Source organism: Pelophylax lessonae (assembly GCF_965119305.1).
Source record: "Pelophylax lessonae genome assembly, chromosome: 2".
NCBI lineage: Eukaryota > Metazoa > Chordata > Amphibia > Anura > Ranidae > Pelophylax > Pelophylax lessonae.
The window spans coordinates 309093672-309121086 of record NC_138769.1 but is presented as its reverse complement, the minus strand read 5'-3'; the positions used below and the strand labels follow the sequence as shown (position 1 = coordinate 309121086).

Genomic DNA, 27415 nt, shown 5'->3' with positions numbered 1-27415 from the left:
GTCTTTTGTCCAGGGCTGTCGTGTCTGTTGAAAACTGCAAAAGACTGCACACGAATTTTGTCGGCTAACAGCCGACTGCAGAAGGGATGTCATGTGATGGTTAACTTTCCTTGTCTTTTTTCTTTTCTGAGCATGCCCAGTCTTGCAAATCTGCTGTCTGTCGGCCGAAATCTGTACTGACTGGCGAACAATCGGCCGTTCTGGTGTTGGCCAACAAAAATTTTAATGCTTGCACGACAGATTCTGTTCGGCCGAAAATGCGCTGTCGGCTGTTGGAAGCATCATACTAACAAGCCTACAATCGGCCGATCGGTCGTCGGCCGAATATTTACGGCCGACAATCGGTATGTGTGTACGGGGCATTAGTCTCTAGTTGGTACAACCCAAATGAACTGGTCTCTTTTGCTCTTGCGTTATATGGAAGAATGTCAGATTGCATCTTCTGGCTAGGATATGTTGAGGTTAGCAACTTCCATCAGGGGCTGCAAAGGTAATTTAGACATTTTCTGTGCTACAGACTTGGCCTATTTCAAAAGTTTTTTTTTTATTTTTTTATCCTCAGCCATGAAACCATTTTTCTTGATCCTGTATTTGTTTTGATATCCTTCTTTATGATGTTTATTTAGGGATCCTCTCAATCCTTTTTTTTTTAATGACTCTGCAAGTGGTTGTGCCAATGCTTCTTTTGGGGGTTTAGGGAGTGCATGTTTAGGCAATTAAGATTATTCAGTTTTTTGTGAATGATTTAATAAACTGTTACATTTTTTTCCATGTCCATATTATGAACTATTTTGAATGCTGCAGTAACTAAAAATGCCAGTGAAATCCTCACTACACATTCTTATAAGTATAATGAATGTGCAGCTAATCGGTCTTTAGTCTTTTGAATTTATTTCATACCTCCAAGATGACTGGACCTATGTGATCTTAAAGTTGGCACTGGACAAATCTACTTCTATGAAATTACAAAAGCTCTTCAAGAAAGATGTATACAGGGTGCTTAAAAAAGAATTCCAGCCTCAATGAGTGTATAGCATCGGACTTGCTTTGTCAAAAATTACTGCTTCAGGCTTGTATATTTAGCTCTTTATATATGTTTCTTGCCATTTTTACCATCTGAAGTTATGTGTTTATAGTGCTTGATTCACAGTTGCTTCTTAAGTAGATAAAAAGGGCTCTTTTCCATAAAGCATGAAATGTGTAAACATTGAGTGGTGCAGTCTGATTTATGTTCTGGCCTTGGAAGCTAAATTTTTGTTCTTTTTTTTTTTTTTTTTTGCACAGCTGGGTAAAAGATATTTTTCTCTTTAACGATTCTGTAGTAGTGACAGTTCAGTTTGGGTTCTCCACTGAAATCACGCCTAATTACAGAGGGATTGTTTTCCCCAACCCCGAGTTAAAAAAGAATTGGTGGGAAGATATATGGCCTTGGATGTCTTGAGATCCGTAGAGATTTGGAAGCTTTGTCCAGGTCTGGATCTAAGCAGAAATTTAAAAATTTGCCGTTATTAGATTGCCGTCTTTACATTTTAATAGTTTCCTAAGGATGCATTTCAGAAATCAAATTGATTGGTGGCTGGAGCAATAGTTTGACATTGAACATTGAAAAGTGTCCATTTACCCACTTGCCTACTGGGCATTTTTATCCCCTTTCTGTCCAGGCCAACTTTCATCACTGTCATGCTTTGAATGACAATTACACAGTCATGCAACACTGTATTCCTATGAAATTTTTATACAAGGCGGCACTTGTATGCGGCACTGATATGCTGGACTGAAGGGCACTCATTGGGACTGCACTGATGATCAGGACACTAATGATTAGTGCCCTGATTATCAGTACAGATGTCCTCTTTCACAATAGCCGGTTACTGGTTCTCTCCTCACCCTGTGACAGGGTGGGGAAAAGGACTTCTGATAACTGGCAAGTGTGTTTACATTGTGATTGGACATAGCCGATCATGTGGTAAAGAAATTCTGTCATTGACTCTTTACCCTGATCGGTGATGTGCTGTGCAGTGCTGTATATTGGCCTAGGCGGACAAGGCCCAGGCCTGTGGCGGCACTTTGCAGGGGGACAGCAAAAAAGCTGCACCCAGCACAAAAAATAAAAAATAAAAGCCTCCTCCCGGCTCCCACATGAAAAAGGTCCCCGTCGGCTTACGCTACACTTTTAGTATAGTGCCAGTCTTATGGGGTGAATTGGGCCAGAGGGCAGGGTCCAGGAGGCAAATAAGTCTGGCACCCCCATAAAGCGGTCACACTGCTACCTGCTGGTAAATAATACCAGCAGGTGAGGACATTTTGACAGACTGCACGCCGCCGACCACACTTAATACAACTTGCCCGACGGCCGCCAATGCTAATAAGTGTGGCACTGCAGCCTAATGCTCCACCTACCCTCCTCCGCCCCCAGGTATGCCAGGCATCATGTCAATAATATAATTTAATTTCTTTACACATACTTGTCCTTAAGCCAGCATACTGAATTGCATCATATACAATTAGGACTTTTAATTGTATATGATGGCAACATAATTTTCGACCTGCTCACCTCATGTGCTATCGCAATATGTCACTGGGTTAGTAAGATTACTCCAATCTTATAAGATATTTGGACTTGTTTGCTGCCACTGATTATTTCACTTATTTGTATAATGACTATGGACTTCCTAATCGTTCTACAAATAAGTGAAATATTCCTATGATTACAATCGGTGGCAGCAAACACAGGTCCGAATATCTATAGAAAGGAGCAATCTTACTAATCCAGTGACATAAGGCTGTACTAGTGGCTCTGATATGCTGCTCTGATGAGCACTGATATGCTGCTCTGATGAGCACTGATATGCTGCTCTGATGAGCACTGATATGCTGCTCTGATATGCTGTCCTGATGGGCACTAATAGGCTGCACCTTTAGTCTGCACTGTTGGCCACTGATATGCTGCACAGATGAGGCTGCACTGATGGGCAGTCATGAGGCTGCACTGATAAGGCTGAACTTATGGGAACTGATGAAGTTGCACTGATACTGTAGTTGTGGTCTGTGGTTTACAGATAACAGGGCGGGTAATAAACAGGAAGGGGTAGGTCATATTTAAATTAGGGGGTGCCCAAGTTTAGTCAGGCCTAGGGCAGCACAAAACCTAAATACACCACCCGCGCTGTGTCAAAGGGACACAGCTCGCTACCAATTGCTGCGCGCCAAGAATGGGAGGATGTCATATGACCTCTCGCCCGACACTAAGGGCGGTAACTGGTTAGAAACAGATATTGCCCATCTGCATCGTTCACTTGTGCCTTCAAAGTGAAGGAAGCACCCCTATCCAACTGAATGACCTTTGACCCTTTTAGAGGGGGAGTTGCTATAAAACCAGAACAGGAAATATTTAGTTTGATAATAGTGGAAAGTGCCATGTGGTTCTCTGGTATGAATATCACGTTTGTTCACAAACTGTGTAATTTGTTGAATAGTTGATGCTTTTTAGTATTGAGGCCTCTTGTGTTGTAGGATAATATAATAAGTAGGGCCAAATGGATTGGAAATGGGTGCCAGAGCTTCATTAGAGATATATGTACAAAAAAACAAAAGTGCCTAAACAATGTTGCATTCAAAAGTGGCACTTAGCGGCGTTGAGGGTGTCTAATGATCCCTCCTGAGGACTGGGAAGAAGGGTAGGATCCGTGGGGAACATTGTACATGTATGGAGACAGATCAGGTTACCTATGGCAAGATGAGGGTTTTTGTTCTCAAGTAATATTTGTTAAAGATTTAAAGTGGTTGTAAACCCTCACATATACCCAGTGAGATGAACAGCCTCATATGATACACAGAGATGAAACAAATACACCTACATACGTTTTACTTGTTTATCTGCAGTCTTCTTTTCCCTACACCCCTTCAAAAGGACATGTTGTGTTTAAAATCCTGCTTTCTGTCAAGAGCACAGAGGAGGGGTCGGAGAGCTGTAGTTAATATGTGAGAGCTGATTGGAGTAAAGGCACACATACCCCCTTTCCCACAGCAAAAGAGCTGTGTTGTGAATAGACAAGCTACCTTCTGAGCTCCCTCCCTGACACAAATTTTATCTCGTGTGTCATGAAAACTTCTCCAAAAAGACTCATGCGGATAACAGGAATGAAGCCCCAGAGAAAAACCACACTAATGTTGGCGAGAGAAGTAAACACTATAGATATATGTGCTTTGCTCAGTTTTCACGACTGAGGTTTACAACCACTTTAACAAAACATATAAGAAAATAAAGAAAAGAAAATCAAAATATGATTCCAAATGACAGATAAACACAAAACAAAGCAGCAATAACTCACTTATAGCTCAAAGTAACGATTATGAATAGATGCATTATTTTACACCCCGAAAACATAGAATTTCAATTTTCAAAGGATTTCATTTTAAGGAATCCTGTTTTTAATAGATGATTGATAATTTTTTTTTTATCTTTTATTCTAGGAATGCTGTAAGCCACAGGAAGCGTTTGGGTTCGAACAAGCTGCCCGGGATTATACCCTACGTATGTTTGGAGAGATGGCAGATAACTTCAAATCTGACTATTTTAACATGCCTGTTCATGTAAGTTTTTGCAGGATCTTATGCGACATCAAAAAATGTATGGACAGCAAGTCATTTTCCCTATCATAGTAATGTGGTAATCCTGCACTGTGTGTATATTCATATCTATAATTAATGCAGCTAACACATAAGTATACACAACTTATACCAATAATGATAAACAAAAGTATAGTGCCCTATGAAAAATATCTAAATTCGAAGATAAAGGATGTAAACACATTTAATAGACTACATCGACAGTCCATATAATATGAATGGTTCTTTTGTATAGATAGTAGTCCATAATGAAGTCACCAATCCAGTGAGCAGACAGCAAGGCAATGGTGTCCAAAAAAATATACTGCCACCGATAGAAAGAATGCAAACTCACCGAATGTAGCGGCTGAAGTTACAGCAGAAAATATGCCTCAAAACACCTATGGAAGTCCCCATGGAAATCACACAGTGGATGGTATCGCCAATTGTTAATATTGGGATCCCACTGTGAATAAATAAGCTCACCCAGAGCCCAGAAGTATTTTCATAGTGTAGTATGGTTTATTCCATAAGTAAAATACACAAGTGCAAAAAATAAAACCATAAAACTCGCATAGGTTGCTGCTGGCGACCAGGAATCGCTCAGCAGCGAGATGTCAATGCCAAATTCCACACCCCTTTCTATGTTTGAATTTCGATATTTTTCATAAGACACTACTACACTTTTGTTTATAAATTTTCCCTATCAGATTGCGAGAGGTGACTCTTCCTACCCAAGGTCACAATTCACATGACTACCATGAATAATATGGAAAAAACTTCAAACTACATAAATGTCTCCCTCGGTTATTGTGCTTGTTTGCTGTCATCCACCATGTATTTTTTTTTTCTATGACTCTTGTGCTCAAAAGCAAGGTCCTGCACCCTGCTGCAGGTCCAGCAGGTAGATCACACACTGTTGTAAGTTTATTATGGTGGGCTGGGAGTGGAGATTGTTACTTGGTAGTTATTTCCAGGAATATTTCAGGACAAATATATTCCTTCACTGTTTGTGTGTGTATACAGTGAGACCATTTTTTTTTTTTTTTTTTATATGCAAGCAACATATGTTTCCTCAAATTACTGTACAAATATGGTGGTCTTGTCTTTTTTTTTTTCCCCTTTGTTTTCGGTGAAAGGAGTTATCTCCGCAGTGCTTTCTTGGGAGGACTCCTGTAATCTGTTACTAGGCAATTCTAACTATTTTCTTATCTCTGCAGATGGTGCCTACAGAGTTGGTAGAGAAAGAATTTTGGCGACTAGTAAGCACCATAGAGGAGGATGTTACTGTTGAATATGGAGCAGATATTGCATCCAAGGAATTTGGAAGTGGATTTCCTGTTCGGAATGGCAAGTTTCATGTAAAGCCAGAAGATGAGGTGAAATAACTGAATTTTGTATATTATCTTTAGTTCACTAAGGATTTACTTTGTCACTAATTTTTCTTTCCCTCCTTTTAGGAGTACCTTGATTGTGGCTGGAATCTAAATAATATGCCTGTGATGGAGCCTTCAGTGTTGACCCATATAACCGCTGACATCTGTGGGATGAAATTGCCATGGCTTTATGTGGGCATGTGCTTTTCCTCCTTTTGTTGGCACATTGAAGACCACTGGAGTTATTCTATCAATTATCTGCACTGGTGAGGATTAGTTATAATATGAAAGCTAAAGCTTGTAGAAAATATTTTACCAACAAAAGACTATTTTTCAGGGGTGAGCCAAAGACATGGTATGGAGCTCCTGGTTATGCTGCAGAGCAGCTGGAGGAAGTGATGAAGAAACTAGCTCCAGAGTTGTTTGTCGCTCAGCCTGATCTACTCCATCAGTTGGTCACCATTATGAATCCCAATACACTGATGGCTCATGGTGTGCCGGTATGAGTGCATTTTGATACTTTTCAATATATTGTAACAAAATTTAGATTTCATTTTAACTTTATATGTATACCTTTTTGTAAAACATTCTGGGCTTTTTTACAGATATATCGAACCAATCAGTGTGCAGGAGAATTTGTTATAACGTTTCCACGGGCTTATCACAGTGGCTTTAACCAGGGCTTCAACTTTGCTGAGGCTGTGAATTTCTGCACAGTGGACTGGGTAAGGAAAATATTTTTGCTGAGTAATCATTAAAAGGAAGATTGCCAAGATTGTAAAAGGTTATCATTATATTGATTAACACATGCAGGGTTAACACTCTAAAGTCCATATAAAATTACGGGGCTAGAATGGGCCAGTGCTGTTTTATGGAATGAATTACATGCACCTTCATGCCTGAAGGTACTGGGTATTTCCTTCAGTTCTCTGTGTAGAATGGAACGGAGAGGAGTGAAGGAAAGGAGCGTATATGTGCTGCATTGAATTGGGGGATTTTCGCAAACCTATTGGTTTGCCCTAAATGGGGAAAACCCATGCAGCCCTTTGGTGTTCACCAGGTAGCATTGGCCCCAGTGCTGGACCTCTTGCGCTCTCAAGGTATCCTAATAGTGAGCTTCTTGGATGACCTCCGCCTGTCAAGGATATATCCGGAACCTTGAAAAGTCATTGCTGACTCTTTGATTGGAATATCTGGGGATAGTTCTGGACACTTGAATCCTGTGTTGGACAGAATATGTTCTAGCTTTGTCAGCCATTTAGACGCCCAGCATGGAAAACTGGAGGTGGATTTTCTCAGCTGGCAGTGTTTGGACCCCGAAATTTATCTTAGTACCCGGAGATGTTCCCAGAACCTGTGTCACCGATGGTGAATGCAAGATGTGGATGACTTTGTTTCCTGGTTCAACAACAAACTAGTCTCTGAAGCTTCTTCCTTCACTACTTTGCACAATTGTAACAAGACAAAGGGTGTTTCAGTGGTTCTCATAGACCTGCGTTGGCCCAGGAGAGTGTGGTATACTGACCTGCTAAGACTTTTCACAGAAGTACAGTGGGCTCTATAAGGCTGCAAGTGTTAAATGTTTGTTTGGGTCTAGGGGGCAGCAAAAGAGGCTTGTTTTTTTACCTCTTCCTTGTTTCAGTAGGCTTCCTTGATTTATGCGACTGTTCTGCCGCAGCCTGTTCTGTAAGTTGCCCCTGACTGCAGTCACACTTCTGCGTCCTCCACGTTCGATGCAAGGGTAAATTATAACTAAAAGCAAAAATTAGAATAAAGAGGGATTAGAACACCTGTTAGGCTTTTTACAGTATATGCTCCTGTTAAAGAGATTTACCCTCTTTCTTTGTCATGTTTACCTTTATCATGCAAATGAAGGGAAATCCCACATTTTGGGTTGTCCCTGTAACAGTAATGGAGGGGAAATCATCCAATGAGGCACTTGTTCTGGTGACCTGGTATGACAACTAGGTAATTCCCTTGCTATGAGGGATTTCCTCTTGCTTCCTGTTTTGGCTATGTAATAGGAAGTGAAGGGTGTTCTCTACAATGGGGCACAGATAACAAAAAATGACAGGGGTTATAACCCTTTCCTTAAGCCAATCTTGGCCGAATCAGCAGGGACTGGCCTGAGGTTTGATCCATCTATGGGCAGGCTGGTTGTACTAAAGTCGATCCATCGATTTCTTCAGTACGACCAGCCTGTCAAATTCTTTCCATGTGATCACTGCCAGCAGCTATAGTCATTAACAGTGATAATTGTGTTCTGTTGGTGGGGAAGGCTCCCCGCCAACAGAACACAATAGCGCTATGGGAGGAATTCCCCCATTACTATGTTGATGGGATAATCAAGCAATTTTCTTCCATTTAATTTGTGGTGGAGAGAAAGAAATCTGCAGAATTTAAGGGCTACTTAAGGCCTTAAGCCTATCAAAAATGGAAGAAAAGTCTTTTTGTCCTGCTTGAAGGGCCCTGCATTGTACATGATTACCGCAAGCTTTGCCAACAGACCAGAGCTTCAGAAGAGAGCAGAGCCAGAGCCTTCTGGGGTGGGGAGTCAGGAGCATTACAAACTTTGAATGCAATTATTTCTTACAATTTTGAGAAGGTGCTAATAATTTTGTCCAGTCCATTTTTGGAGTTTCGCATATAATGTGTCAGATTTGGGTTTTTGTTTCTCAACTTTTTCATACCAATACAAACAAAAAGCATGTGAACGCCTAAACGTTTGTAATTGCAACAATTTTCTGGGCAAAGTGGTGCATTATCTGCCAGAAATTCAGGGGTGCCAGTATTTTTGGCCATGACTGTTATGATGCAGGCTCTCATTCTACCCCCTAGGCATAAGCATTTAAGGGTTTTTTTTTTTTTTTTTTGGCTTTTATGCCTAATATTGTAAATTGCAGGTATGTAATTGTTTCACTACTGTTATTTGATTCCATTGGCCCCAGGTCCTCGGTTTACATGATCATAGAGTAGAGTTTATTTTTTCACATAGATGTGAGGCAATTTTTGGATGTTTTTTTTTTTTTTTTTTTTCTCTCGGTAGACTTGTATAATACTGCAACATTCACAAATTATTCTTATTTATTGGTGCACATACCTTCTCTTTTGTTATCCCAGCTACCTCTAGGTCGTCAGTGTGTGGAACATTATCGGCATCTTAACAGATATTGTGTCTTTTCACATGATGAGATGATATGCAAGATGGCTTCTAAAGCTGAAGAACTGGATGTTGTTCTTGCATCCTGCGTACAGAAAGATTTAACCCTCATGATTGAAGAGGAGAAGACTCTTCGTGAGGCAGTTCGTAAAATGGTGAGAACCAATATTTCCCTTTTTTTTTTTTTTTTCTGTTTTGTGTTATTAAATGTGGTAAGAGTTATAAAGTTTCAGTTTATAGTTGAATCAGTTCTCCATTCTAAAGTTTGTTGGTCTAACCTGGATTTACCAGCATAGTTTAGTGTGACAAAGCAATTGGTAGAAAATGACCAGAGCACATTCTCAAATGCGACCGTGCTTTACCACATTTTGTTTTTCTAACTTCATAGGAACTTATCAATTTTGCTAGACATACCCCCGTCTACAGTATGTGGTAAATAAACAATCAGTGCAAATCTCTAAAAAAAAATATAATAAGATACAGCTCAACATAAAAGTGTATCGAATAAATCTATATCCAGCTGCAATCACTAAAATGTGTAATTACTCCACATAAATAATCTAAATGCCAGAATACACTACACTTTTTTTCTGGTATTTAGTTTATACCCCCGTCTCCTTCTGCTTCTCATTACTGATTATTTTGATGGTGTTTTCAATTTTATTCTGTCTAGCAACAGAAAGGGCTGTTGGAGTCAAATAAATGCTAAAGAGCAGCTGTAAAATGCCTTCTGGAAATTCTTATTTCTTAAAGCTTTTTTTTGGCCCTACTTCTCCTATGAAACACAGGAGTGCACTTCGTACTGCACTCCTGTGACCCGTTTACAGCCGACTGACATCACTCAGCCGGTCAAGGCGCTGGATTGATCTCGACTTTAAGTCTGGATCCATTCAGATGCCTGGAACGGGAGCTGGCTCAGCCTCTCAGCAGACCACTATTGCTGACTGAAGACTGAGAACAGAGAGATCAGCCTTCGAAGCAGCAGGGGACAGATGCAGCATCGGATCGATGCTGCATCCACCTAGGTTTTTTAAACCCCATACTTCGCTTTAAATCATATAATACAGGACACAAGATCTTAGTCCATTACCATGGGTTATATGGCAGTTATCTTTCAGGTGATAAGGCTATGATAAAAAAAAAAAAAAAAAAAATCTGCAGGGACGTCGCCTATACAACCTCTCCCACTCCTAGCAAGCCTTAGTTTTTTTTATTTTTCTGGTGTCCTTAGGTAATAAACATCTCGATTTCTACTGAGAGAAGCTTTCCTCTTTTCAGCATTGGCCTTTTTTTTTTTTTTCTTATGGCTCTGAGAACTTAGGAACTGTAACATTACTTCCGGCACTGGATCCTGTGTGGGCTCTCACCTTGGTACAGCATTGGAATTCTAGTTTGTATCCATGTGAGACTGTGCAAACAACCCAGCTGTCCTGAATCATCCGAGAACTGTAGTAGCCTTCCCCTGACTGTGTGTGTGTGGGGGGGAGGGGTGGCGTCACTTCATAAGGTCGTTTTAAAGCTAGGCTTGGTGGGCCCCTGGACCCAGAGTTTCTTCTGCCCTTGCCCTGGAGATTTTGCTCTAGATCCAGGCGGCTGAGGCCGTCGAAACTGCCTGGGATTAGAAAGGAGGACGTTTACTTCTCCTCTTAACTGGTAGAAAGGAAAAGCCAGCTAGTAACTTTTTACACATCAGTTCCGCAGACTAATTTTTTAGCCACAGGATTCTGCGCATATGAACTGATGGAAGAGCAAACCGTGACTTTCTGGCTGTGGGCCATCTAAACAGTGATTGCAGAGGTTCCGGAAGACGAGAAATTCAGGGGCTTCTACTCAAACCTTTTTGTAGTCCCCAAACCAAATGGAGATGTGAGACCTATTCTGGATCTCAGAGCCCTGAACCAGTTTTAAATATTCGCACTTTTGGAATAGTCTATTCGCTCAGTCATGGCTTCTCTGCAAGGAGGAGAATTTCTAGCATCCATAGATATCAAAGATGCATACCTTCACAAGCCAATTTTTTCAGGCCCATCAAAGGTTTCTGTGGCTTGCAATGGAAGACCGTCATTTTCAGTTCTTGGCTCATGAGTATTCACAAAAACCCTAGCTCCAGTATTGGCTATTCTAAGATCTCAAGGGATCTATTTATAGATCATTCGGCTTCTACTTTAAGCCAGAATATGTTCCAGGCAGTTCAGTTCTTGGAATGTCTGGGTTGGATTATGAATTTAGCAAAGTCAGCGTTGCAGCCGGTTCAGAGTCTAGAGTATCTGGGTCTCCTTGTGGACACAGTACAGGCAAGGGTGTTTTTGCCACCACGAAAGGTCGTAGCCTTGAAGGGTCTGGATCGTAAGAGGAAAGAAGTATCCTTCTGTACGTCTTGAGGTCGCTAGGGAAGATGGTGTTCTCATTTGAAGCAGTTCCTTATGCCTAATTCCATGCCAGACCATTATAGAACAACATTCTGTCAGCCTGGAGCAAAAAGACGCAGGCTAGCCTAGATTGTCGCATGTCTCTATCACAAAAGGTACGTCCGAGTCTAGGTTGGTGGTTGGTAGCCAGGAATTTAGAGAGAAGGAAATTCTTTCTTCCAGTAGTCTGGAAGGTGGGGACTACAGATGCCAGTCTCCCTGGCTGGGGAGCAGTTCTGGAGGAAGCCACTGTCCATGTGTAATGGTCCTGGATAGAAAGGAGCTTCCCCATCAAAATCATGGAAATTCAAGCAGTTTGTCTGGCTTTAAGGTTCTGGACTACCAGACTACGGGGTTGCCCCATCAGGGTTCAATCTGGCAATGGCCTATATTAACCATCAGCGGGGCACCGAGAGTCATTCAGCCAAGAAGGAGGTGGGTCACATCCTATACTGGGTGGAAAATTTGTTCCGTGCCTGGTGGCCGTTTTTATTCCAGTAATAGAGAACTGACAGGCAGGCCTTCTGAGTCACCAGCAGATGTTTCCAGGGAATCCTTTCCTCCCCGAGATCTTTGCATTGATTTGTCAAAGCTGGGGGGTCCTGGATGTGTAGGCGCCCAGGTTCAACAACAAAAGGGACAAATTTGTGTCCAGGACCAGTGATCCGCTCCCAGTCGGAGTGGATGCCTTGGTGACTCCCTGGGAGCAGTTCTATTCCACCCTGCTTTACAATCGCTAAATTTGACAGTTTGGCTATTGAAGCCGGCATTTTGAGGGAGCGGGGTATATCTTGTCCTGCAGTCTCTACCTTAATAAAGGCTAGGAAAACAGTCTCTAGGAACATTTATTAGAGTCTGGAAGTCTTTCCTGGTGTGTGAGGCCAGGAAGTGGCATCCCCGTAAATATATAATCGGGAGAATTCTAGCTTTCTTGCAAGTAGGGGTAGATATGAAGCTAGCCTTAAGAACAAAGGTCAGATTTCAGCCTTATCAGTCTTCCTTCAAAGAGCAATTGCTTTGCATTCCCTGGTTCGAACCTTTATACAAGGGATGCTGTGTATGCTTCCGCCCATTAGGCTACCGTTGTGTCCTTGGGATTTAAATTTAGTTCTGGCGGTCCTACAGAAACAGCCCTTTGAGCCCATTCGGCATATTCCTCTGGTTCTTCTGACAAGAAAGTGAGTCTTTTTGGCTGCAGGAACTTTGGCTAGAAGGGTGTCAGAATTTGCGGCTCTTTCTTGTAAGGAGCCATTTTTGATCTTGCACCACAATAGGGTGATTCTACGTATACACCCAAGTATACGTAGAATCGCCCTACTTTGCCCAAGGTGGTGCCCGCTTTTCTTTTGAATCAAGACATTACACTGCCTTCCTTCTTTCCTGATCCTCAAACTGCAGAGGAAAAGTTGTTACATTCTCTCGATGTAGTGCGTGCATTTAAGGTATATTTGAAGATGTCGGCTCCGATTCGGAAGACCGTTTTTTTTTTTTTTTTTGTGCTGCCAGAAGGGCCCAGGAAAGGGCAGGCAGCATCTAGGTCTGATTTCTCTGTGGATTTGCCAGTTTATTATCCCGGTGTATGGTTTAAAGGGGAAGGTTCCACCTTTTCGGGTAAAGGCACACTCTGCCAGAAGAGTAGGTGCTTCATGGGCAGTTCGCCATCAAGCTTCTATGGCTCAGATTTGCAGGGCCACTACTTGGTCTTCAGTACGTACGTACGTACATACACTAGATTTTATCAGGTGAATGTTGGGGCCCAAGGGGATTCTGCATTTGGCTGCAGTGTGCTGCAGGCAGCTATGTAGATCTTTTCAGTCTGATGGCGGTTTTTATATTCAGTGCCCCCCTCTCAAGTGCATTGCTTTGGGACGTCCCAGATAGTAATTATTATGGCTGCTCTGTGTCCCAAGATGTACAATAAAGAAAGTTGGATTTTTCCTACAGCTTACCTGTAAAATCCTTTTCTGGGAGTATCTCACGGGACACAGAGGTCCCTCCCCTCTTGTCTGGGAAGTCTATTGCTTGCTACAAAACTGAATTACTTCCTGTATGGAGGAGGTTATAAAGAAGGGGACTTCCTGTCTTTTTAGATGCCAGTGTCCATTCACTTGTAGGTGGCACATAACCCAGAAGTAATTTATTATGGCTGCTCTGTGTCCCGTGATGTACGCAGCTCAGGCAAGTAATTTATTATGGCTGCTCTGTGTCCCGTGGCGTACGCAGCTCAGGCAAGAAAATTAATGCCATCGCAGAACACAAGCAGACATACAGTGCACTATTATGCACTTTACTACAAGTTAAATGCAACATGATGGTGTGAATGGGTTAATTGCAAATGGCGGAACTCCAAGCCTTTTGGCTAATGTTTAATATATGCATATGATCTGTTCTCTTCACGTGATTGAAATTCTGTGCATTCACTCTTGTTGATCACCCACCTTTGCTATAGTGCAAAGCCAGTTACATAGTTAACCGTGAGTATGATTATACTCATTTATTGTCCAGTAGACAGACAGAAGGTGGTGCAATGCTGAAATGGCATCACACTACTGACTATGTAGTGTGGCTCTGGTGTATTATTTAACTGGTTATAGAAAGCGACATGCTTTTCAGCAGATAAAGCAGTTTATATGTTTTGGATCTGTGTATCTAGCCCTTTAATAATTTGATTTTATTTTTCTACAGGGTGTTGTTGAATCTGAAAAGGTTGATCTGGAGTTACTAGCAGATGATGAGCGGCAGTGTGTGAAGTGTAAGACAACATGCTTCACATCTGCAGTGTATTGTTCTTGCACTCCTAGCAGTCTTGTATGTCTGCACCATATTGATGCTCTCTGCTCTTGTCCCCCACACAAGTATATTTTAGGGTAAGTAAACTCTATAAAGCTTAGTGTGTTAAGGTTTTAGAAGATGCTGTATATTTCTTAGTTGAACTTCATTCTATAATTTGCACAAATAAATGAATTGTTTTTAAGGAGTATCTGATAGTTGTGGATTTTGTATGTTCAGCTGTAGACTTGTTCTTTGACCTAAACATGGACTAGATAACCAATATATAAAAGTGTATAATATTTAAAACCGATGCTTGTTAGCATGCTCTGACAGCACTGGAATGTAGTCACTGACTACTGTGGCCATGATGTAAAAACTCTTAATATATTGACTACAACTAACCTTTAAGGGGTAAATATACTTTTCTAGTTAGCTGTATTACCAATGCAGAAATTTCAAGAGCAGTGGAGACCGATCTAGATAGTGTACTGTGTTATAAAGTGACGCTGCAGTAAGATTTCAAACATTAATTTTTTTTTGCCATGTTCCCAGGTATCGCTACACTCTTGATGACTTGTATCCCATGATGAATGCTGTGAAATTACGTGCAGAATCCTATGATGCTTGGTCTTCGGAGGTTGTTGATGCTCTTAAAGCATCAACCAGTAAAAAGAGTAAGTTGAATTATGGCATGGGGCAGCATCCTTGATACTAATGGTTACCCTCTGACCTGTCATTCCAACCTTTCCTGCTAGTATGGACATTAAGGGGGCCCATAATCATGCAGATACTGTTGCAAACAATCTGACCATTATCACGGAGAAGACACTGTACCGTTATGGCAAAATTAGGGGCCATATACTTACCACAGGTTTTTTCACTTTAGTAAAAAAAAAACTTTTTTAAATAAAAGGCTAAAATGAAAAAATGACACAGTCGATATATGAAATGTATTTGGGAAGATTTGTGGCTTAAAAAAAAAATGGCTGTGGTTGTCATTTGCCTTAATTTAATTTGATGGACTAATTGTTGTTTTTAGGCCTTCCCAGTCTTCGAATGCTTGTGGAAGAATCTGAATCTAGGAAATTTCCTGATAATGACCTTTTGCGACACTTGCGTGCCGTTGTGCAAGATGCGGAGAAATGCGGAGCTCTTGCACAGCAACTGCTGAATGGAAAACGCCAAACCAGGTTATACAGCTAGGGAATGATAAAACTGATTTATGTGCATTGTATAAAAGCTGGTTAAAATATATCTGTACTTGGTGTATGTAAACTGTAAATACATTTTAGTATGGTTATACAATAAGGCACATCATTATAGTTTTTAAGCAAATTTTCTTAGTGTACATTACAGGACAAAGGATAGTATTCTGGAAGCAATGGTTTATGCAGCTACAATCAGGAGATTGAACACTGGCAAAGGACAGTCTTGTATAACCCTTCCCACTCCCAGCAAGTCTTTTTTTTTTTTTTTTTTTTTGCTGCCGTCCTTCAGAGAATGGATGTCTTCTCTCTGAGAAAAGCAAGCCACTTTCTTGCTTTTTGCAAGATTATTTTCCTTTTCTACTAACATTTTTTTAGCTGCTGCTGAGCCACTGAGGTGCTTACCTAGGCATGTGCTGCAGTGTTGTACAGGTCCAGGGTCGTGATACACCCATCAGTGGAACCTTGGTCCTAAAAACTCCCTGGGGGATATGTCTACTGGGTGAAGAACGCTCGATGAGCCTTTGTTCTTTCTAGGCTGATTTGGAGAACTGCAGGACACACTGCTGCTCTAAGTAAAGGGTTTGCCCTATATGAAAGCCTGCTCTTCAGTCCCCAAGTATTTAAACAAAAAAACAATGGAGCGCCATATGCAGCTCATTCTGTTGGCAGGTGGAGGTGAGAAGACCGGGTTCAATTTTTAAATTTGGCCCATTGTTTGAATGACCAGGCCTTTGGCCTGGGTGCCCAACTGTGACTGCACAGTCTCCTTACCAGAGTGCTGCGAATGTGCAAACAGGACCTTATTTGGACTTCTTCTGGCCGCACTTTCCTCACCACAGCACAGTGATTTTTTTTTTGGATTTTCCTGAACTCTCTTTTGCACAGTACAGTAATTGGTCATACAAGGTTTAACCATTCCTGCTCTACAGTGTATTGATAGGAGTACTCCCAGTGGGAAATCTCACATTTCATGATGCATCAAGGGCACAAGAGGGGTGGGCCAATGAGCTCTGCTTAAGTGTGTTTAGGTAATGGCTCAGGGAGGGTCTACAGTTTATCCCCTAAGGGTCCTGATTCTGCAAGCCTGTACTGTTTTTCCCAAAACTAAGTTGCTACCATCCACAGAGTTGTCCTTAACCCCTTCAGGGTAGTTGCCGTCCTTATCTAGAGGAACTTCTCTGTCAATGTCTGAATTTAGATTATTTTAATATTCCTCTGGCTACTTCTGCAGTTCCTAAAGAGAAGGATGATACCTTGTCTGGTTCAGAGGACTCGATACATAAAGAAGTTCAGTCTTCTGATATATCTCCCAAACCTAAAGCAGGACTTTACCCAAAAGGGAAAGTGCTGCTTGTTTGCACCCCCCTTCCTTTTTAACAATTGGCAATTTTTTGGAGGGTTAAGCGGTACCTGGTTTCGACAGATAATCCTCTCCCACTTTCGGTTGCTTCCCCCGCAGCCTCCTGGGACACATGGCAGGTCCCCAAAGACTGCAGGATGTTAACAAAGTGCAGCGCGCCTCACGCATGCACAGTGGGTAGCGGGCTGAGATGCCGCAAGGCTTCCCTGACAGTATCCCTTAGTTAAGATGCCAGCGCCTGAACCCGAAACTGATTGAAGTGTCAAATCTGGTGAGGATAGCGCTGGATACCTGGACAGGGAAGTGTCCTTATATTTAAAAGTCAGCAGCTACAGCATTTGTTACTGCTGACTTTTTTTAATTTTTTTTTGGTGGGGACTGGAGCTCCTCTTTAATCTGGCCATTGCTATACAGTCTGATTGTACAAAATCTGTACAAACACTTTCAGATTTTTGAAAACTAAATTAGGTCACCCCTAAACTGCCCATTCAGTTTGTACCAAATCAGGCAGGCAAATCACTACAGTTGATGGAATATCTAAAGAGGATTGTACAATTAGATTATATAGTGTATTTTAAAGATACTATTTCTTTGCCTATTGATGGCGTGTACACGTACCTTGACCTAGCGCAATCTGCATTGGCCTTGCCAAAGATCGCCAGCCTGGGTTTCCTAAAAAATACCACTGCCTGCTTAAATCACCCCATACACGTACTTTTACAGCCTTTGTTGTACAGTGCCTGGCATCATCCTGGTGAACAGCAGTTCCCAAAAAAGTGGGCTGAGCTGGTCAGAGACTCGGCCATTTCTTGTCTTCAAGCCCATTCACACCAAAACACGAAAGGGGTGTTCTGTGCACATTGAATAAAGACAGTTTGGGACTTTAAATGAGGCACAAGCTAGGGTAAGGCTCAGCGTCTCAATCCCTGTATATGGAAAATTAGGAAAAGGTTTGGGACTTTAAATGAGGTGCGTGAGAACAACCGGCCCTTAGTAAATATACTCACCGACCAGTTTGCTTACAAACCGAATTGACCTGTCTAACAATGTATTTTAAAAACGGGGGTTTAGTTAACACACATTTGCAAATGCATGTGTAAGCAGCAAGACCCCTTCACGGCACCCTGTATTGCTTGCAGTCCTAACGCTACTAATTTATAAGTGTCTCCACAGTGGGAGCACATGCAAGCTAATGAATAGATAAGGGACAGGTGGGCCTGGCGGTAGCCCAGACCTCCCCTTAGTGGCCCCTGCCCACATCTATAACTGGTCTTCAATGTATATTGCAACATCGCCTGTAATTACAATCTTATAGCTATGTAATAGCCATAGGGTCAAAACGTGTTCTGTGCACGTTTACCTGCACCATAAGTAAACTTGTTGTCCTTGGGAGAGTCATATAGGTGCCAAAGAATTGTTTATGGTGCCTCAAACACGATTACAGCCACCAAAGCATTGCATCATAGTAACCTGCAGTTCGGTGCAGTGTCTGAAAAAGTAGTGTGTGCGCTACGATTTCTGCATTCCAGTGTGTTTTGCAGCTCATTCAAATGAATGGACTGTCAACATCGCACTACATAGGAATGCACAGGATCACATTAAACATTTTCACATTCCAGTGTGAACCAGCCCTTAATAAAACCTTACGGGTACCTATTGTGCATTTTCTAGTTTTTAACCACCACTTACCCACTGGCCACTTATTCCCCCTTCCTAACCAGACCCATTTTCAGCTTTCACGCTCTCACATTTTTGAATGATAATCATGCAACACTGTACCCGTTTTAAATTTTTGTCCTTTTTTCACTTAAACAGAGCTTTCTTTTGGTGGTTTTTAATCATCACTGGGTTTTTTATTTTTTGCGTTATAAATGAAAAAGACACAAACTTTTGCAAATTTTAGTATATTTTCTTTCTAAATTTTGGCCAAAAGATATACTGCTACTTATCTTTTGTACAAAATAACCCAAATCTATAATATTTAGCCTTTGTGAAGGTTACAGAGTCTACAAGCTATGGTGCCAATAATTGAAAATTGATCACACCTAATGTACTGCTATTTCTTGAGACACGAACAAGCCAGGACAGTACAAATCCCCCCCCCCCCCCCAAATGACCCCTTTTTGGAAAGTAGACATTCCATGGTATTTGGTAAGAGGCATGGTGAGTTTTTTTTAAGTTGTAATTTTTTCCCACAATTCTTTGAATATGAAGACTTTTTTTTTTTCCCTCTAAATTGTCATATCAAGTTTTTTTTCCCCACACCCTGTATAGGCCTACTTGCAACTACACCACTAAATACATTATGCTAACCCTGAGTATGGTGAAATCACGTGTGAGACTTATTCACAGCCTACAAATAATTTCCTGACTATCAATCACACTTTTGAAGGCCCTGGAGCACTAGGACAATGGAAACGCCCACCAAATGACCCTATTTTGGAAAGCAAACACCCCAACACATAATCTAGGAGGCATTATGCGTCTTTTGAACATATATTTTTTTCCCCAAAAGTTTTTGGAAAATGTAAAAAGAATATCTAAACATAATTTTTTATTTAATTTTTTTTTTTTTTTTTTTTACACAACGTTGTCCATTTATAAGATAATTCTAACACATCATAAATTACACCCCAAATACACTCTGCTACTACCACATGTGTGAGACTTTTACACAGCCTAGCCACATACAGAGGCTCAACATTCAGGGAGCACCGTCGGGTGCTCTAGGGGCATAAAATTGCAAATCTAGTTTCCTGACTACCCATTACACTTTTGTGAGAGACTGTATGGCTGAGGTGGCACAGATAAGCACTGAGATGGCGGCACGGATGAGCACTGAGGTGGCGGCACGGATGAGGCAGGGGTGGGCGGTGCTGCTATCTCTCTCCTCGCACGCTCGTCGGTTTATTGACAACTGGCCGCTGTCATTGGTTATTTACCACTATTCATGATGTGCCGGGTTCGGTGAAGGTTTTTATTCAAGGAATATTCTCTTCACCTGGAAGTGTTTTGAGCTCTGTTGCATGTGGGGGACCCCAAATATGGACCTCCTGGCTTCTAGGCTCAACAACGAACTGGATAGGGTTTATACCTCAGACCTTTGCAGTTGAATATTCTGGTGACTCTATGCAATCAGTTCAACCTGGTCAATGCCTTTTCTTCTCCAAAGCTCCTTCCTCCCCTTCTCTGCAGGATCAGATGGAAGGTTTTCCAGTGATGTTTATTGCACCAAACTGGCCCCCCAGGGGTGAGTCTACTATCCGGTTTCTTGGTCACTGACTTTATTGGTTTGGCTGTTGATGCCTGGGTCCTGAGGTAAAAGGGCTGACCAAATTTGATTACCTTTATGCTTTTAAAGGCTGTGAAATTGACAACTCACATAATCTGCTATTGCACTTGGAAGGGGTAATTTGCCTAGTGGGGGGAAAAGAAATTCCATCCCAGGTTGTAGTTTGTGGGACCTATCTTGTCTTCTCTGGTACACTGTGTTTGGGTTTATTTCTCTGCTACAGCTTCTTTTTGTAAGGCTGGCCTTACATAATTCATGTTGTTCTTTCTCCCAGCGAGTTCTCCAAATGGCCTTGTAAAGCTGCAGGGCCCCCTGTGTCTTCCCTTGTTAATTTTCCTGGCTGTTAGGCATTTGTTTACTTTGTTGCTCACCCTTCAGTTGGACTGTTTCTGGACATCCTATTGGTTTTAGAATACCATCCTGTAATGTATAATTGGGAAGTTGATTTTCTGTCTTGCTGTAAAAACCTTCTTCTGGAGTACATTACAGAAAACTGATTCTTCTCCTTTTGTTTCTTTAACTCCTTTTTTTCCTTGATAAATAAGTGAGGCTTGTTGGGAGTGGGAAAGATTATACAGGGCTGTCCTTACTGCTTTGTTTGCCAATGTCCTGTCTGCTAAAGGCAGCTGTCTAACCTGAGTGTACGGGACTTTACTTACAAAATGGAGTGCGTAGTATTAACGTTTTATTTCATTTAAAGCAAGGAGAGTTTCTATATCCTCTCCATGCTCCAGTGCTGTCCACAGATTCATCATTTGTTCAGTGCTGCTGTTCCTCTTCAGGCAGAGAGACAATCATGTCATTCTGTCCATTTCCTCTGAGCCCAAACTGTTGCTAACACACCTGTGGAAGTACGTCATCACACAGGCTCAAAAGCTGAGAAGTACTTATGTCATGTAAGTGCCACTCATTCTGGGAAAAATACCCCCTCCCCCTTTTTACTGGAGTAACTATTTAACGCCGTATGTCCACCTGCCTTTGTTCGCTTCAGGTGGGTTTTAAATTCCAGAAAGTCAATAGGAGTGAAAAACCCACTAGAAGCAGATCAACTACAGGATAGGAGGTCAAGGGTCAGTCAATGAATTATCTTAGAAGTGTCACAAAATGATGTCAAACTTATTTGCAATAAACACTGGCCCAAAGCTAAAGGTTTGCCTTTTTCCTCTGCCATTCTAATGTCCATTGCAGGTTCCGGTCAGGGGGTGGAAAATCTCAGAATCAACTAACTGTTGGTGAACTCAAGTCTTTTGTAAAGCAGCTACATTCTCTCCCATGTAGCATCAACCAGACACCTCAGCTCAAGGTATTTATAAACCTATACATACATATAAGCATAAAATATATACCGGCAGTAGACACTTTTTTTCCATGCTTGGCTTAAAACCATAGCGAAGATGATGTCCTTATTTTATTATGTTATTTAATGTATGATATTTTGTAAGACTGTATTTTGTGTGTGCTCTTTTGGAACCTCTCAACTTCCCTCTTTACTAGTAAGTTTTTTTTTTTTTAACCACTTAAGCCCCGGAAGATTTTACCCCCTTCCTGACCAGGGGATATTTTGCGATTCGGCACTGCGTGACTTTAATGGACAATTGCGCGGACGTGCGACGCTGTACCTAACCGAATTTGGCGTCCTTTTTTTCCCCACAAACAGAGCTTTCTTTTGGCGGTATTTGATCACCTGTGCGATTTTTTTTGATCACGCGCTATAAACAAAAAAGTGCGTAAATTTTGCAAAAATAGCAATATTTTTCCCTTTTTTTTTATATGAAATTCCCCCCCAAAAAAATGTAAAAATCAAAATTTTTTAACATTTTCGGCCAATTTGTTTTATGCTACCTATGTTTGGTAAAAAAAATTGCAAAAAGCGTATTTTGATTGGTTTGCGCAAAAGTTATTGCGTTTACTAACTAAGGGAAAGATTTTTGTTGTTTTTTTTTTTTTTTTAACGCGTAATGGCGGCGATCTGCGATTTTTTTTTTTTTTTTTTTTTGCGGTACTGCGACATTGCGGCGGACAGATCGGACCCTTGACTGACATTTTTGACACTTTTGGGGTTACCAGTGACATTTCTACAGTAATCAGTGCTATATATATGCACTGTTACTGTAAAAATACACTGGTAGTGAAGGGGTTAACTTTATTTGAGAGGGAGGGGCTGTGTGTGTCCCTAGGGGCGTGAGTCTAACTGTGATTGGCTGTGGCTTCAGCTGTATGCAGAGTGATCAACGGATCTACATAGTAGATCCATATGATCATCTCTCATACAGAGGGGAGAATGACAGGCAGCTTGTTTACACAAGCTGCCTGACTTTCTCCCTCTCCCCCGCCGATCTCAGAGTGGCCGGCGGACATCAGGTCCGCCGGTCACACGCGCGGGGGGGGGGTCCGTGACCACGAGCGCGCCTCCGGCGGCGCGCGCTCGCTCCCTAGACCCTCACAAGTTAGTGACGTAGCCCTACGTCACTTTGCCTGTGAGGGGCTGACCGCCGCCGTAGATTGTTGTGCGGCGGTCGGCAAGTGGTTAAGGTTTGCATATGTGCTTACTAGAGATATTGTTTTATTTTGCTGTTCAGAAAGAACATTGTTTCCATTATCTTTCCCCTCCCTATCTTTGTATCCCTCCTTTACAATAGTGACCTTTATTATCTTTTCTTTTTTTTCTTTTTAAGGACCTCCTAAGCCGCGTGGAGGAATTTCAAACACGCAGTCAGAAGCTTTTAGCAACAGATATGCCCAGGTCAAGTGATTTGCAGCAGCTTCTTGATTCCAGCTTTCAGTTTGACCTTGAATTACCCTTAGAAAGTTTGCGAGAGCGCCTGGAACAAGTTCGCTGGTTAGAGGAACAACAGCAAGCCTGCCAGGATCCTGGGACACTGACACTGGATATTATGAGGAGACTTATAGATTTGGGTGTGGGCCTGGCTCCTCATCCTACTGTGGAGAAAGCAATGGCTGAGCTTCAGGAGCTCCTTACTATGTCAGAACATATGGATGACCGGTGCAAAAGTCTGCTCAAAGCAAGGTTAGATGTTAGTTACATCAGCTTGTGGCTTATCAGCATTTCAATTGCTGGAAAGTTAGGCGTGCAGAGCCAGTTTTCTTTTCTGTAATGTATGTTTGGTTTCTTATAGGCCCCGGCAAAATCTTAGTTCTGTGACTGCTGTCCTTCGGGAAGCAGAAACTGTCCCTGTTTACCTTCCAAGTGTGGAGTCTTTAAGGGATGCTGTTGAAAGAGCTCGAGAATGGCTGCAGAAGGTGGAGACTTTGCAGGTTAGTTTTACACTCTTCTATTACTTTAATAGATCATCACAAAATAAGTTAATAATTCTGAATCTTTTTGTTTTAAGACTGGGCCTAGAGTTCCTGTTCTGGATGGATTGGTTGAACTTGTGAATCAGGGTAGAGTAATTCCTGTCCATCTTGGTCCTTTGCCAAGACTTGAAGCCCTTGTGGGCGAAGTCTATTCTTGGACGGAGTGTGCCACCAGCACATTTTTAACATCTAACTCGCCCTACACTTTGTTAGAGGTAAGTACCCAAAAAATAAGGGGTTCATTTATTTTCTCTGTCTCAATTTTGGTTTCAGTATTATGCAACAATAATACTAACCATTTAGGAGAGTTTAGCGGAGTCACTCTGCTTATGTACCCTTTAGTCAATGTGATGATCACTGTGGTAGGGTGGGGGGTAATGATATATAAAGGTTAGCGCATACTTTTGTTTTAGCTTTGTTTTAGCTCCTTACTCTTATTAGAGCCGGTTCACATTAGCGCGACTTGTCAGCCTGACAAGTCGTGCTCCCTCGCGTTCCATTGACCGCTACAGGACCCGTTCTAATAGGAGCGACACAAGTCGCTCCGACTTAGAAAAAGGGTCCTGTACTATTTTGGGGCGACCTCGGAGCGACTTGCATAGACTTCCATTATGTGAAGTCCCTGCAAGTCGCTCCGAAGTCGTGGTGTAATGTAATGCACAAGTCGCCCCCGAAGTAGTAAGGAGCCGCGTCGCCTCAGTGTGAACCGGCTCTTAAAGGAGTAGTCTGAAGCCCCATTCCACAAAATGCCAGAATTTAGCCAATTGAAATACCTTTTCAATGTCGCCACTTTCAAGAAAATCGGCCCAGCGGTTATTCTTTTATTCCCTCCTGAAGTTTTCAGCACTTCCGGGTTTTCTTCTATGGCCACCATGATAAAACTACCTCTCCCAGCATGCCCGCTCATCTCTTCCGGTAATCTCCTGCCCTCCCCCTGTGACTCCTCCGCTCGGCCCCCTCCCTAAATTATAATATTACACGCCCCCTCCTCTCGCACCTATTTCCCTATCCCCGCCTCGTAAAATACGTCCTCTTCTATTGGCTTGCCGAGCTCCAATGAGCTTTCGGCCGCCGATGCGAGCGTGCGCACGCACGCGTCATCTAGCGATGTAAGCACGTAAAGCTTACATCGCTAGAGGTTGTAGTGCCGGAGCAGCAGCGGGCCGAAGGATCGGAAGTTGTGCACCAATCACCATCCCATAATGGTAAAATAAAGTACAATACACATACCCCCTTTCCATGTTAGCCCCCCAACCATCCCTTATCCAGAACTACAAGTCACAGCTTTCCCGTACATAAGGAGCAAGACGTACAGGAGCAAGACGTGCTGTGAATAAGCGTACATAGTACGCAAGCGTACAATGGACTTCTGTAGAAATTTACTATCCGTAGATTTTTCTACGGTCAGACGTGCGCATGCGCGGTACGTAACCGCTGATTGGAGGACAGCGCTCCAATCGGCGTTTGCTGAGCCAATGACAGCTCAGCGCATATATGCATAAATTAGGTCAGGGGGAGTATTCGACTCCGGGCGTGGAGGCCGGCGCAGCCCGCAGTGACTCCTGGGATCGATGAGTCACCGGGCGAAGATGGCGGCGGATGAAGAAGAAAGAAGTTGAGCGTCATCAGAAGACCCAGCTTCCGGCTGGAGAGAAAAACGAGGATAAGACCGGGAAGGAGACCATAAGGAAAACGTGAGTATATTTGAATGTGTTATAACTTTGTGTGATGCTCTATTTCCCCCAGAAACACTTTGCTTCAGACTACTCCTTTAAGCATGTTCTGAACTTGAGGGCAGGAAAACACTTCAATAAATCTAGGATTTTGTACATGGGCAAAGATCTCTAAGGAGACATTGCTTAATGAGCACAGCCTTCCTCTATTCAGAGATTTGCATTCTGTGCATTAGCCATAGAAGTTAATGGGGCTAACCTGCACATTACAGTTACATATCAAAGCTCGCGGCAGAGTAAAGGGAAGATCCATCCTATTTTATTATTGTAAGTTTTTTCTTTTTTTTTTTTTCTTTTTTTATTTATTTTTTTCTTTCCTTTTTACTGAACATTCAAAATTATTACTTTTTGTCACCAACCTTCAACTGTATGAGCACGAATGTTTACAGTACTCACTTTTCACCCTCTTAATTTAGGAAGTTTCTAGCGTAATGTATAATGTTATCGTTTTAAACCTCTTTTCAGGTTCTCTGTCCTCGAAGTGATGTTGGCTCTCCAGGTTTAAAAAGAAAAATGAGAAAGATAAAGGAGCAGACCGCTTCGGGGGGTAAGAAGAAATACCCAAAGCCAGATGGCCTACTGGAGCTTGAGAAAGCTCTGAATGAAAGTAAAGACACTGCTACTGCTGTAAGTGAAATATTTTTGCTTTGACTTCTATATTTTCAGTGTGTTTGTGTTTTATGTAGTGTGTGTGTGTGTGTGTGTGTGTGATACATAAATATGTACACACACACGTCTGTTGATCAACATTAGTGAGCAATTTATGAACATTAGATTTTTTCAGTAATAATGTATTCTTCATTACTCAACATTTGATGGAATTTTTGTTGTGGCGATACCATGCTAATGGAACAGTGTTTTTCAAAATAACCAAGGTACTAAAAAAAAAAAAAAACTTTTATTTTGTAGAAAACAATATGATCATAATTAGAGAACAGCAATGACTGTAGCAAGGAGAAAGGTTACAACAATCGACAATTAGTAGGAAGTGTACAGGTCCTTGCTTTGAATGACTTCAGCACATCTATGGCCACAGGACTTCCACACTACTCTGGTGTGATTTTTGTTCCAGTCTCATTCACAGTTTGGTGGCTGTAATGGGTTTTTTGACCATAACTTTGTCACCAAGGATTTTCATCTATTGGGTTTAGATCAGGACTCTGGGCTGGTCATTTCATTATTTCAATGTTTTCAGCTTTAAGGAACCGCTTTACCAGTGTTGGTGTGTAACAGGGCATTTTCGTGCATGAAAATTGCTGGCTGATGAACGCAAGGAAGGAACCGCATGTTGTTGAAGGTTCTAATAAACATTTGCATTCGCTCTGCCATGTAGCTGTATAAGAGGCCCAACTCCTGCTGCAAAAAACATCCCCCAATCCATGACGCTTCTCCTTCCGCCTTTCACTGACACTTCGGGATCAGTCTTTTTCCCCAGCTTGACAACGAACCTAATGTTTCCCATCAGACACAAATAAATTAAACTTGCTTTCATCACTAAAGTGAACTTTAGACCAGTTCTCCTCTGTTCACACAACATGCTCCTCAAGAATGGTTAGTCTAGCCATTTGGTTCTTTCTTCTAATGAGAGGTTTGGTTACTGCAGAGTGGGCTTTCAGTCCAAATTCTCTTAAATGGCGAGACACTGTATGACCAGACAGATTTTTACTCTGTTCAGTGCTGAACTGGCAAGCAATTGCAGCTGCAGTTTCTAACTGATTGCCCATTGAGATTCTCTGCATTATCCTATCCTCACTTGCAGTTGTCTTTCGTGGACGACCAGCCTTCTTGGGGAACTTGAATGAGTTTGTGACGACGTAAAGCTGCAATATTCTAGAAATCACAGATTTGGAGCAACAAACTTCTCTTGCTATGGCTGAAAGGGTCATCCCACCACCCATCACCATTTTGCAAAGTCAGTGAAAACGGGAAAGTTAGGCTGCCAGGTAAAAAGGGTTTGTCAGATAATTAAAGAAATTAGCACAAGGTGCCAGATTAACACCAATAACTGGGAGGTATCTGAAAATGTTCTCTAATTTTGTTCAATGTTCTTTTTTTAAATCTCATTGAAGTTTTTTATTCTGTGCTTCAAAATATATGTAACTCATGAAATATGCTTAGCAAAACTGCTTTTACTCCAGTCTTTAAATCATTTCAAATAGGACTAAGCAGTGACCTTGAAA

At 41.8% G+C, this 27415-nt stretch overlaps 1 protein-coding gene across 1 annotated transcript in view; it reads left to right on the top strand.

The window, feature by feature from the left end:
- KDM5B (lysine demethylase 5B) overlaps window positions 1-27415 on the top strand; it is a 99806-nt gene that overhangs the window by 45871 nt on the left and 26520 nt on the right. Inside the window, exons 10-23 of the mRNA XM_082244501.1 lie at window positions 4474-4593; window positions 5829-5987; window positions 6069-6250; window positions 6322-6484; window positions 6590-6709; window positions 9105-9299; window positions 14238-14419; window positions 14877-14998; window positions 15364-15514; window positions 21373-21487; window positions 22860-23212; window positions 23322-23460; window positions 23538-23717; window positions 25701-25862. Coding sequence (XP_082100627.1) covers window positions 4474-4593; window positions 5829-5987; window positions 6069-6250; window positions 6322-6484; window positions 6590-6709; window positions 9105-9299; window positions 14238-14419; window positions 14877-14998; window positions 15364-15514; window positions 21373-21487; window positions 22860-23212; window positions 23322-23460; window positions 23538-23717; window positions 25701-25862 — 2343 coding nt within the window. The remainder of the gene's footprint in view (window positions 1-4473; window positions 4594-5828; window positions 5988-6068; window positions 6251-6321; window positions 6485-6589; window positions 6710-9104; window positions 9300-14237; window positions 14420-14876; window positions 14999-15363; window positions 15515-21372; window positions 21488-22859; window positions 23213-23321; window positions 23461-23537; window positions 23718-25700; window positions 25863-27415) is intronic.